Below are 14,718 nucleotides of genomic sequence, written 5' to 3'. Positions count from 1 at the left end.
CTATTATATACAGAAGCGTATATTGACCACCTGATCATAGTTACTTAAAATAGCTAATTAAATTATGATTGAGTCCTTGCATTGCTCCCGTTCTGATAAGTCGCCCATCAGTGCTTGATTCGCGGCAGATCAGAATGGTGGCATTTCATGGATTTGATTTTAATCATATTGTACTAACAGCATTAAGAGTATCATACGTTATCAAAAATGTAAGCCCTTTTATCTTAGATGATGATCCTTTTTATGAAAATGTATCTCAGATTAATTTAAAAATCAAATTAGATCAACTATAAATTACTACTGATGTTGTAAGATTAAGTTGAAGGATCAGAGTAAATGCAAGTTTATATCATATACAAATGTATTATGGATGTTGGCATGACACGGGTTATGTTCTTCTCATATATTTTATGATAGTATGATACTTAACCCCTAACGGGAAGGAATGTGCCTGATATTCATATGATGAAGACATAATCTTTAAATCAGTTCACTTGAGGTCTGGAGCTGGCATTTCAGTTAACTGCTAGTAGTCTGTTGTTATTTATGTATTATTGTCATTTTATTTATTTTCTTTTGTTACATCTTCTGACATCGGACTCGGATTTCTCTTGAACTGAATTTGCATGTACGTATTGTTATGCGTTAACTTTTCTACATTGGCTAGAGTTATAGGGGAGGGTTGAAATCTTATAAACATGTTTAACCCCGCCGCAGTTTGCGCCTTTCCCAAGTCAGGAGCCTCTGGTCTTTTTTAGTCTTGTATGATTTTTTATTTTAGTTTCTTGTGTATAATTCGGAGTTTAGTATGACGTCCATTATCACTGTACTAGTATACATATTTTTAAGGGGCCTTCTGAAGGACGCCTACGGGTGCGGGAGTTTTTCGCTATATTGAAGACCCATTGGTGGCCTTCGGCTGTTGTCTGCTCTATGGTCAGGTTGTTGTCGCTTTGACACATGCCCCATTTCCTTTCTCAATTTAATGTAACTTCAAATTTAAAAAAAAAAACTCGACGAAAGAATCTTAACACACGTACTCTAGAAGTTGAATAGAAATAACAGATTCCTATAAAGAACAAATTTAATACAGAAAATCATTTAACAACTGTCAAAAGGAATAGTGTAATTAACAAATTGGATGTTTGAAAAATATAAAAACTAATGTCATGGCTCTTTCAATTAACTTATCTGTCACGCTTTCCACGGGCTATTTTTTTTTTGACAATGACACAAGCCGGTAAACCCCGGCAACATACTCTAAAGTTAATTAGCTTGCGATCAACAACCACTGAAAGAACATTATATATCATTGGTACTTTATTACTTTCAGGCTGACTTTATTCAGGAACTTCTTAAGAAGAAAGATAAGAAGTTAGCAATATCCTTTAACTTCAACTTTCAGCTATATAGACGATGTTCTTTCACTAAATAATTCAAAATGTGGTGACTATGTTGAACGCATCTATCCCATCGAACTAGAAATAAAGGGTACTACAGATACAGTTAAGTCGGCCTCATATCTTGACTTACATCTAAAAGTTGACAATGAGGGTCGATTGAAAACAAAACTTTACGACAAGAGAGATGATTTCAGCTTTACAATTGTGAACTTTCCATTTCTAAGTAGCAACATTCCAGCAGCACCTGCATACGGGATATATATCTCCCAATTGGTCTCCCAATTGATACGATATTCCCATGCATGCATTTTCTATCATTATTTTCTTGATAGGGGGTTGCTGCTCACAAGGAAGCTATTAAACCAAGAGTTCCAAATGAGTTAGTTGACCGTTATGGAATAGCCGTTTCACAAATGATATCGGATATGCTCCTTACGTCGTGACTACAACCCCATTCCCTTTCATGAATGTGACCTACCGAATTAGACTATTTACCGGATTTGTAATCACATAAGCAACACGACGTGTGTCACATGTAGAGCAGGATTTGCTTACCATTTTGGATCACGTGAGATCACCCCTAGTTATTGGTGGAGTTTGTGTTGCTTAGTCTTTAGTTTTCCATGTTGTGTCATGTGTACTACTGTTTGTCTGCTTGTCTTTTTTTTTAATTTCTAGCCATGGCGTTGTCAGTTTATTTTCGATTTATGAGTTTGACTGTCCCTCAGGTATCTTTCTTTCCTCTTATATAGGTGTGTAATATTTTTTTAAATCGTGCATGCAAGACTTAATTTAGTATATACAGGTATACATGTTAATAAAAGTTAATTTAAAATGGAAAACAAGAACGACAAGAACTTTAAAGAAAATGGATATTTATATTTTATGATCCAATATTCAGCAAACAAATACATGTGTAGATTAAGCAACTACAAAAACCCTTGAACTCATTTGTTTGTTTAAATCAAACTAAGTTTAAATTTAGACACTTTGTACTTAATGTGGACCAAAATCGGGTCAAAAATACAGAAATTTTAATACACAGTTAGATTCACAATCACTACAAACCATTAAAGTCTGAAATGGCCTATATCTGTACTCGACTGTACTGATTTTTACTCGACCAGTCTGAATTGGTCTGACTTTTACTTGAAATTACTCGACCTCAGTTTGAACCATACTCGACTGTACTGAATCGTACTTGACCCTTATCTTTGCCGTTGAAAATAGTCTGAACTATTACTCAACCAGTCTGAAACAGTCTTAACCCATTCTTGATATGTACTCGACCTATTTTTCCAGTCTAAACCATACTTAACCAAAGGTCTGAACAATACTCGACCAGTCTGAACCATACTAGACCAAATAACCTCTACTTTTTTAACTGTTAAAATAAATTTCTTTTTAACTGACATATATAACAACAGCCAACAAAATCTATAAATTGTTTAACCTTATATTAGAAATATATCTATTCTTTTATTTACTAATAGGATAAAAAAATAACATATTAATATATATAATTTATATCAAAAAGGAATAAAATTAAATAAATAGATAAAATTGTTTTTCTGAGTAGTGGTGAAATATAATTTAAAAGTATAACCTCTGCTTGGGGCAAACTCATAAATAAGATCACATCTGGTCAGAGGTATTAAATTCTAAATAGCATTTATTCAAAATTGCAACATCCTGTTTAACTTAAAAAAAACAAGGCATTTGGAATATACAAGATAAGTAATACATGAATTTAAGAAAATAGGCCTCTTTTTACCTACAGGTAAAACACACATGTAATGAGGCAATTTGACCATATTAAATTGAATGAATGCCATGTCTTTAATTTGACAAAAAATACTTAAATCAATTGAAATAATTTTTTACTGTTAATTTGGAACACATTTCCTTTTTAAAAAGGTTATCAAGGATCGATATGGAAATTTTATTATCATGATTATATTAAATTCTTGGTTTAATAAAACAAAACAATTGAGGTCTCATTTTTTCTTAAATATATTAAGTTGTTTTATATACTATTTTATAAAAATATTAATAAAAAAAAGACATTCACTGCATTATTAACTGAAGTCAACTGACAACATAAATCTATACTAGGCTTAAGTTAATGGTGAAAATAGTCCAGTTAGCATAAAATACTTCAGAAATATTCATAAAATTTTGAATAATATTGAAAATATTCATTGTTTAGATTATTTGATCAGCTTGTTTTATTTGTATTTTAAGGTTGATATATATTATTATGTAAGTGTTGATTAATATTGTGTTGAAGTTATATTATGATTGATTATTGTGAAATTTTAATTTCAATACTATATTGAATACATTTTTAATATCAAGTTGTTGTTCAAATTTCATTTTTATTAAAAATATTTCCTAAATTGATAAAATTCAGTTAATTAGATACAAAGAATAGGTCTAGGTTGGTTAAGACTTGGTCGAGTATGGTTCAGACTAGGTCGAGCATGGTTCAGACTCGTATAAATTGGTTAAGAACTGGTCAAGTACAAATTCAGACTGTTAAGTATGGTTTAGACTACAGTCGAGTATTATCAAGTAAATTTCAGACCAATTCAGACTGGTCGAGTAAAAATCAGTACAGTCTAGTACAGATATAGGCCATTTCAGACTTTTACTGGTTTGTAGTGAATAACAAAGAAAACATATTTAATACATATTCTATTGAAATCAAGCAAAGTTTAATTTTGTACAACTTGGACCTTCATGTGGACGAAAATGAAAAACGGGTCCAAAAATAAAAGTTTTTAAATCACAATTAGATTCTGCATATAAAAAACCTCTAAGAATGCAAAATTTGAATTAAACCCAATTGAAGTTGGTAACGAAATAAGCAACTTATGTCAGGCATTAGAAAAGTATTGTTGTGGACCCTTTTTACTAAACGATTAATTATAGACGTATACTTCAGTTATTTTCTGGAACAAGAAAATTCTATTTTTCACCGCTTATTTTGTCCATTTTTCTTGATCGATTTCGGCTTTAACCTCCAATAAAAGACACAACATCACTTATGAAATATGGAACCTTGTGGTAAAATTTCACATTGTTACATATTTTTTTGTGTTTCAAATGATTAATATTATAACACAATGTATACTGCTGTCTGTACGCTTATGTTTGACATTTGTATCTACAAGTATTACGTCTGTTTGTTTTGTTCACACATCGTTGTCAATATAATGGACTTCTATGCGACTGTCCGACAAGTAAGAGGATAAGCAGCTATCTATAAAACCAGTTTTAATCAACCATTTTCTACATAAGAAAATGTCTGTACCAAGTCAGGAATATGACAGTTGTTACCCATTTGTTTGATGTGTTTGATATCCTAAGGGTGACTGGGGTATAGAAATATGGTCACTTGGTCTTCTCCCGACCGGCAGTAAAACGCTTGCCGAAGTGCGGCGTCCGTTTGGCTGTACGGGATGTATCAAGTTCGCAGTCACATCCGGTCAGAAGGGGGACGTTAATCCGATACCTGGTGTAAAGAGAGTGCCACGCTCTTTGTACGTTAAGAACCCTTGCAACAACTCTTTGGGGGGTCCGTAGGTGGCCTGTTGCAAGGCAAAATTTCTGTCCGTATCCAATATACCCTCATTTTCCAGTGGCAGTCCAAATTTTTCACGACCATCATCCCAGATGGCCTCTATTGTATCAACCTACCTGTTGTATTTATTGTGGACTTGTTCTCGTCCTGAATATGCATGAAATATATGCCACTGGACGTTAAGCAATCAACATTCAATCAATCACAATATTTGGTTTTATAATTAAAGTATTATTCCCGAAGCAAGGACCATATGAGTGAATCAATACTTATACTAAAGTGTGCCATCTATAATGACCTCACAACAGTCTTGTAAATAATCCATTCTGGTTAAATATGTTTGAAGATTTGGCTAGCCTTTAAGGTGATTGCCGACATTTTTGTGCTTTGTATAGAATATTATCATAAAAGATTGAATGCGAGTATAAAATGTATGCATGTTGATTTGTATTTACCATTGGTGTCCTTGTACTGATGATAAAATTAGTAAATGTTTTGACTACATGAGCAGTTTGTGATTTCTAAAACACTAGTTATTGTTCGAATACTGTCTAAATTTTGATAATTGTTTTTCGTTCTTAATGTATCTATTATGTATACCGAAGGAATTTTTTAATCAATGTTTTACGTAGTTGCATGTAAAGGCAAAGATAACTTTGTTGTAATGAACTGAGTTCACGCATTTTTGGTGTGATTAGTGGAGTATCACTCAAAAATTTAAGTCAGGAGCCTTTTATTTTTTTATTGACGTCGGAAGATGTATGTCATTTTTTTATTTTTCAATTATTGTTCATCATAAATCTGAGAGCATCAGTCAATTTATGGTATTTAGAACAGAGGAAGGCAGATGATATACAGGTTTTGAAAATGAAAAGTCTAAACTGAAAATAAATAAAACTTAGCAAAATGATAGAATAATGCGGTTAAATACCAAAAGTCGAAAGGTACTGATGTTTTACCCCGCTTGTAAAATTTGATTTTTAAATTATTGATCTTAATTAGAAAAACTCATTCATAATCGTCCCGAATGTTCATAAGATTATCAACCTTTCGAAACGTACAAGTAAAGATCACGCAGCCTTATTGTACAGATTGATGAAATTTGTTCCATTCGTCGACAATATCTTTGATCTAAATACTATTGATTTGATAACCAATAAAATAAACTGACGGGGTCATGTTTTTTATTAGTTAAGTATAGTAACCTCCTGTTTTAATGTGATGTATTGCTCAACCTTTTTATTATTACCATCTGTATAATATATCTTAATGTACATTTCAAATTTACGATTCGTTTAATAATTAAATATTCATTTTTTTTTTTTTTTTTATTAGAGACGAAAACAAGAAAATCTAAAAGACTTTGATTTAATGAATTAATAACATAAGATCAATTCTGAAACCAGACAGTATATATATTACGTTTGCATTATCATAATGATTATGTTGAAAGAACACCGGGGTAAAAACAGGTATGCAAAAACTACGTTAGCATTTAATTCATATAATATCAATGGCTTTGAAACAAGAAAGGAAAGCATTGTTCAATATAAAAAGGGAAATAATTAGAACAAAATAGAAATCAGAAACGATCAATTGGGTCAGGATCCCTAATGGACCTCGAGATGAGAAACTCAGATGACGTAATTAAAAAAAATATTAGTCCGCCATACAATTGTGGATGCTGTGATTTTAAAAATGGACATAAATGAACAATAAGAACTGTTTTATAGAGCTGATGTGATGAGAAAAGAAATATGTAGATTTGACCTGGAATAAATTATTAGAAAGGACAATTTTTTTTATTGAATTTTAAGATCAGAACTTTGGGATTATTTCATGAGGAGAGTGACATTTTTCACCATCCTCCGGGGTCCAGCAATTTGCGAAAAAAGAAATCTCACTTGCCACCCCGAAAATTTAACCAGACATGTATAAATGTATCAGCTTCGATATGAGCTATCATACATGTTCAAGTAAACGATATGGACTGAGCAACGAAGGAAAACGTTACCATTACCGCCTATGGAAAATTAATTGTAAATGTTTACCCAATTAAAACACTTTCGTTTTTCGGTTATTTTTTTTCTTTATATATAATTCAAAACGACAAACGAATGGAAGCAAATATATACTCGGACCAATTATATAATTATTGAATATATGACAAAATTTATAATAGTCTTGTATGTCTTATTGATTTTAGTTCATTTACATGTTTACATTTTTATATTCAGTTTGAGTTTAGTGTGGTGTTCGTTTTAAATTAACAAGTACACATTTTTGATTTCATTTTAGGGGCCAACTGCAGTCCGCCTCTGACTGTGTGATATTCCCTATTGAAAACCGACTGGTGCATTTTTGCTGTATCCTGCTCTTTGGTCGGGTCTTTTTGAAACATTTCCCATTTCAATTCTCAATACTGTGGATTCATTTATTTTTCGTGGGTATCAATTTTCGTGGATAGAGAAAAAAAGACGTTTCGTGGTATACGTAAATTCGTGGATCGCTGATTACAACAAAAACAAATAGATACGTAATTCGTGGATTTCTTTTTGATTTGGGAGATCATATAACCTCCTTGGTTTGATCAATAATAAAACAAAACAAAAAAGAAGGAACTCATTGAAAAAGCTCGCTTGGTCATTCTAGGTTAAAGTGTTCATTGATAACTTCGATTACAATAATGGACAGAGACAACTAATTATTTGTTTGTTTTACAATTTATAAATTCTTGTCTGAATTCTATAAGGCATTCAAAACTTTATGATTGAAAGCTCATTTCCCTAATCGCGATATAATAAACAGTGATATAAGTATAAGGTGTGAAAATAAATGTTCCTGTCATAATCAATATAACCTACGGGCAATATCCCCGTATTTTAATCCTATTGATGTTTAATCACTGGTAAACCAAACTATGACACGGTAATTAACAACTTGCAGTTATTTTCCATTAACAGTTTTAATCAATTTTAAAAAAGTAAATTATCACTGATATTAGATATATTTATTATAGATTTAATTAAAATACTTATATCTTCTTTCAAATTAAAAAACACGTGTTATGTTACAATGTTTATCGCTAGTCAACACTATACTTGAACTGCATAACATAACTAGTCTCGATCATCCAGCCGCTTTATTTTTCAAAGTAGAGCGTCTGGATGACAAGTGATATAAAAATGGTAATTTATGACATTCGGAATAGTATCGGCTTTTTTAGCTTGTTGTCAAAGATAATGTCCAAGACGAATAACCAAGAAGTTGGTTATTGACTTCGGAAGAAATGACATTACGATAATATTATTGAAAAGCCCGAGTGTACCGATTGTTGTTTAAAGCTATTTATATATTTTTATGACGACATACCATTTATGGAAAACACCATACAGCATGGCGTACATGGGCATGGACGCGAAGGCAAAACCAGCCGACATGATGTCATCCAACCTTGGTAAGATGTTATAACAACACACACTGTAACATAAATTGCAATGCAACCTGATACACCGAGTAGTTTTAATATATTTTTTCATGCATGTCCGTGCAACGAAAACGAACCGTTTATAATTGCTGGGACCACTCGAACAGTCGTATACGATATAAATACATTTTTACGTGTAGTATCGTTAACTTTATGAATACTTGATGTAAAACTGCTATGACTTCGAAATATCACCTTCATCCGAGATAAGTTTGTTGTATCTATCTAAATAAGGGAGCCTGCATCTTGATATGTGTAAAAAAAAAGGGGGGGCGGAGAGATACAAAATGTTTTACTCATTCAAAGACAAACAATCAAAGTGTTTCTAGAAGATGCCATTTTTTACATAGTACACTAAACGGTCAAAATGATTTATACATTCGATTTTCTGCAAAACAAAAGATAGTTAAACAATATTTTCAGCATCAATGAAAAGAGGTGTCAATGACTGCGACAGCAACCAGTGAACCCATCATCATGATTAAGAGTTTATCATGTAAACTAAAACAACAAGTGAAGATAAAATTACCAAAATCTCAGCATTACACAAATAAAATAATGTGGTATGAATACCAATGAGAAATATCCACCCAAGTTCAAATTATTTGGATGTGAGTGGCCTTCAACAATGAGAAAAATCCATGCATGGTTTGGATAAAGCATACAAACAGGGAATGTGTCAAAGAGACACTGGGCAACCCGACCAAAAGAGCAGTAAACAGCCCAATGGGTCGGGTCTTTAACAAAGCAAGATAATCTTGCACCCTAAAGCGGGATTTAGCTTGCACCAGGACAATAGTTTATAAAATATATTTCTATTATGGGTTTTTTAAACAATTTGTTTTTCATATATATGCTATGCTGGTGACTAAAATTTGATATGATTTTAATATTTACTTTCTTTTGTAGACAAACCAATGATGATTTATGAACACAGATTTTATGTGTAAAATGTGAAGAATTAAAACAAAAATGTAATATTCAGGATTTTGATTGTATCATAAACATGCTTCAATTTTATTAGAACAAGACTCAAACTGATAGATTTATTTTTTAATTACTGAAGCATCAATCAGTATGAATAAATCACAGTACCAAAAATGTTGGGTATACATTATTTTGACAGCCACCACAAAGCGAAAAAAAAATACACAGACGTATATTGATTAAATGAAACAAATATCAAGAAACATTGTTGTGAGATATGTTAGGGAAATTAGATTTGTATTAACAAATTAAAAATCATACGAACAATTAAACAGTTAGTTTTTACGGTTGAATTGTATCTCATTTTCATGTCAGGCCCTTTTATAGTTGACTACATTGTATACGGTAGGGAGTTTCTTAATATTGAAGGTCATGCAGTGATCACATTTGCGTATATCCATGTCATTTGAACTCTGCTGGGTTGTTGCCTCGTCACAACATGTATAGCAATGATACCAATTTCCTTATTTTTATAATAAAGGTTCACAGGAGAAGTAATTGTTCTTGCTAAGCTGTCCTTTATTGCATGCTATTACATGATGGAATTTATAAGAGTTGGAGAAGTTAAATACACTTCTGAGTTTTTATGTTTTTTACAAGTTACTATGCCAAAAATCCCATTCCATCTTTTCCATGTGCATGATTCAAACATGCATTCAAAGAGTATTGAGTTTCATGACTGACTGGTTATGTTCTATATTTCTCCATGGAGACGGGCTACATTGGCAAAGTGGTTTTGTGTGAAGGTTGGTTCCTAAAAATTTTCTCCCAAAAGGATCAGGCGATTATTGGTGTAACAGCTAAGAAACATTCAGACTATTCTGTCGTTTGCAGTTTTAAGATCAGTTAATTTTGTAAATGAAAATTGAGTTGGCTCGTTGTGTGATCACGCTAAACTGCCAGTTATACTTGTTTTAAGGGAGTTTTCTACATATAAAATTGAGAATGGAAATGGGGAATGTGTCAAAGAGACAACAACCCGACCAAATAAAAAACAACAGCAGAGGGTCACCAACAGGTCTTCAATGTAGCGAGAAATTCCCGCACCCGGAGGCGTCCTTCAGCTGGCCCCTAAACAAATATATACTAGTCCAGTGTTAATGAACGCCATACTAATTTCCAAATGCATTCTTAGTATTTGTATGAGACGTTTTTCTTTACATAGACGTAATTTGATGTGTGCCTTTTTGTAAGGTAAGTGCATCAGATATATAAAAAAAATAGGACAGCATAAATTATTACAGGAATTTATAGAAATGAGAATGATGAGACAAAACTAGGAAAAAATGGATAAAAAAAATAAAGAATAAACTAACGGTGACAATATACTGATGGTTGGTTGCTTAACGTCCAGTGACAAATATTTCATGCATGTTTAGGACGATGTGATGCAATACAAAGAATAGAAAATAGTGGTATTGTATAGTATGAAGATAAGAGAATAAAGTGGACAGATATGCAATAATATAAGAATAGTTTGATCTTGGGTTGCCTTTTCATCGTCTTGTGGTAAAGAATGGTAATGTTCAGGACGAATAGAAATTAACAATAATTATAAAAAGGAGGTCCTAATTTATAGCCCGTTCGGGAAGGTTGGAGAAATTATGACTCACTAAAAAATAAGGGCAATAATAATATTCTATAGAAGCAGAAATATAGATTAAAGCCGTATAACGATCCACCTACGGACACATTTTTAAGCGTGCAGAGAGCGTGGTATCCTCTATACACGAACAGTGGCGGATCCAGAACTTGTTATTAGGGAGGGGGAACTACGCTCACTCATGCTACAGAGTTTCCCTACATAAGCAACCACATTTTTCCTACGAAAAATATGGGGGTGGGGTGGATCCGCCTATGACGAGTGCTGAAGTATTTACATAGGGCCGTAACTAAACCTCAGAATAAAAAGAGGCAGGCGTTTGGGTGTCGCTGTCTGCGGTACCCAGGTAACGGGGGAATCACGGCTGACACAACCGGCCGATAACTAGAAAAGTAGTTAATGATCAAGTCTTGGATAAAAACCATGACAAAAAAAAAGTAAAACTTATATAAAATACTTTTTATCAAAGATGAAAATATCCGAAATTTGAATATAAAGTACGGCCAATTAAAGCTTAATTTTGACTCTAGATCTGTATTATATGTTAAACTTTATACATCACTCAGTTTCAGACAAGAACTCTGAGAACAGGAATACGTGTGAAATTGTTTGTGAGCAGTTTTATTTATTTTACTTCACGTTGATATTTAGACTTGCTACATGTCCCTTCCTAATTATTATTATTTTTTTCAATTTTGCCCCTTTAATAATTTTACTGCTATAACTAGGAGATTACAATTATACTGACATCTCCAAGTGCAATCAGTAGGCTGGCACTTATCAGTAAACATATAAATTAGTAAGAGAGAAATATTAGAAAGGGAATTGTAGCAAGTCTAGTTGATATTAAAATTTCCCATTCAGCAAGTTGGCCAACACAGAGTGAGCTACAGGAATGTCATGTACATTTACTACTACACTGTTGACTGTTGCTTTTTTTATTTAAATTATATTGGGGATAACGGAAAATCTATTTATAGATATGTTCTATATTTAATTATTTGTTACGCCCCCTATACATTTTTGACCAGTCTGGTTAATCACCCCAGACGCTATATTTAAATATGCGTCTGGGTAATCGAGACTTTAACATAACCGGAAATAAACATCCGACTCAATACACATTTCTCGGGATTATTCTTCGTTGAATTCTTAAATTCGTGGTTCGCTGTTACCCACGAAATCCACGAAAATTGGTATTCCACGAATAAAAATGAATCCACAGTAATAAAATGTTTTGCAATGTTAAATTCGCAAAATCAAGTGCTTATATATATAATTATGTTTCAATACAATACAATATGACTACAGTTATGCAAAAGATGTTCCTTCATTTTTTGTGTACCAGATAGAAGAAATATTATAGGATTAAACACATTTTTGGTAGAGCTTTATTGATGTGTAAGCTGGGGCGTTTAACTCACAAACTGAATAAAAGTCCGGAGTGAGCGAACACTAGCAATTATCAATTAACATTTGTTAATCATATGGCTTCTATTAACCATCAAATTTACAATAGACATGTCATAACTAAGGAATAAATTATTATCTGTCATGATATTGCCTTTTTTGAAAATAATGAATGTGCGATATTATGATGCTATATAATCTTAAATGAAATAACATACTCCAAAAACGATCCTTTAAGGAGATATTTGAATTTGAAGCGGACAAGTAACGAAATAAGATATTTTTTTTCATTTGTATCACGTCATGTTTGTTATAACGTTATCGCACATTTAAATCATTCGTGATGTTTTGCGGAATTTTATTTTATTCAAATCACGTACAATTTACGAGCTAGAGACCATTACTTCTAGTTGCTAAGCTTAAACACCCTTTGATCACTTGCATGTGTATATACAGATCACAGTGAGATTAGATTTGGTAACATGGTTATGAAGTGTAAACCAAAAGAAACTTCATTTAGACCAATCCAATTTAAGTATTTGAAATACAAGAGTAGAGTGCATGTTGTTTATTATGGTTAACTTATTTTGAACTGATCGATTGTTTTGTTTAGACGACAATTGAAAGAAATTTTCGGAACTTAAATATCCCATCAGAGTCAAAGACTATGTTGCAGGGTTTTGCCGTTGGTCTCTTAAATTAAGATCCTTGAGATTGGAGGCAAAATCATAGCTTGAATATGCTTTAACTTTCCTAAATTTTTACTGCTTTCTTTCTGGAAGGGTACGTTGCTCAGCATAGAAGTTTCTTGTCCAACATAGTGTCAAGGGACGGTCAAATTATTATAATCGTTTTTCACAGAAAGTTGATGGAATACTTGAAAAAAAAAACATGCGCCCTTATTGATTATAACAGTTTTTACTTATGTTACCGTATGTAGCTGTCTTAGATATATGTCTTTCTATTTTTGTTTTTTACTGAAATCGGCTGTGGTTTTCTCTTTTAAATTTTTAAATATTTTTCCACTGGCGGGACATATTTTACAATAAGATCTTAGTTTTATCACTGTTGAAGATCGTTTGGCGAGATTAACTAACAGATACGTCATTTGTTCTCTGGATCTCTGGGCGCCAGTTTTTTGAAAGTAAATCATACCTCATCTTCTAATGAAATTTTGTATGCTTTGAATTTATATAAATTAGCCTAACATTTTTTTTTTTATATATTATTTTATGTTAACAGTTGGCAGTACAATTTTCTAACAAAAACAATAGAAAGAATATACGGCAGAATAAAATGGTCATGTAAAAGTCAGCAAGAAAGACTAGATATGAACAAAGCAGCTGAAAAAAGATTACATATTCTTAGTACCAGCATATCAAAGGTATTTTAATGTTTTAAAACAAACTATTGTTCATTTATAGGAAATTTTATCTTGAATGCTCTTGAACTTCGTACTTTATTTGGCCTTTAATTTTTTTTATTTTTTTGGATTCGAGCGTCACTGTTGAGTCTTTTGTAGACGAAACGCGTGTCTGGCGTACACATAAAATTTAATCTAGGTATCTATGATGAGTTTATTTCCAACTACTTGGTCGATGACACCGCTAGTGGAGTTTCAATTCTCCGAGGGTATCACCAGCCCAGTAGTCAGCACTTATGTGCTGACATGAATTATCATTGATATGGTCATATCATTAAATAAACTGTTTACAAAACTTTTGAATTTTTTGAAATACTTAGGCTTTTCTACCTCCGGAATATATTTCCTTACATGTAGCTGTTCTTGGAAAAGTTTTATGCCCGCGTCACACTGTCCCGATTTTTATATACGATGGACACCCGAATGCGAAAATTGTAAGTTCGTACGAAGCTGGTCCCGATCTCGTTAAAATACCAAAAAGTGACCGAAGTAAGTACGATGAATAACGAAGTCTATACGAAGGTGCCGAAATTATATACGATAGCAAAAGATGGACATACGAAGGTTGACCGAAGACGGGTATTTAAGCTTCATATCTCACCCGAAGCCTACACGATGGATCACGAAGGCTACACGATGGATTACGATGGCTACACGATGGATTACGATGATGGCGCGATGGCCATACGATGTCTAAAAGATACGAACAGAATTTCGACAACATATCGTTTCTGTACAAGTCTGCCATGCATGGCGGGAAATCGATCTTTTTGTCTAATTCTTATAAAACTTAGTTTATTATCCCCTCGCCTACTACAT

General features: G+C 32.6%; 1 protein-coding gene across 1 annotated transcript in view; it reads left to right on the top strand.

Annotated features, from left to right (window-relative positions):
- Window positions 1–14,718, top strand: part of LOC143046620 (uncharacterized) — a 38,692-nt gene that overhangs the window by 1,136 nt on the left and 22,838 nt on the right. The window contains exon 2 of the mRNA XM_076219757.1: window positions 13,719–13,860. Within this exon, the coding sequence (XP_076075872.1) occupies window positions 13,719–13,860 (142 nt within the window). The remainder of the gene's footprint in view (window positions 1–13,718; window positions 13,861–14,718) is intronic.

The sequence above is a fragment of the Mytilus galloprovincialis genome, chromosome 9 (genome assembly GCF_965363235.1).
Source record: "Mytilus galloprovincialis chromosome 9, xbMytGall1.hap1.1, whole genome shotgun sequence".
Taxonomy (NCBI): Eukaryota; Metazoa; Mollusca; class Bivalvia; order Mytilida; family Mytilidae; genus Mytilus; species Mytilus galloprovincialis.
The sequence above is the reverse complement of the archived record's forward strand: the minus strand, read 5'-3'. Positions and strand labels throughout refer to the sequence as shown.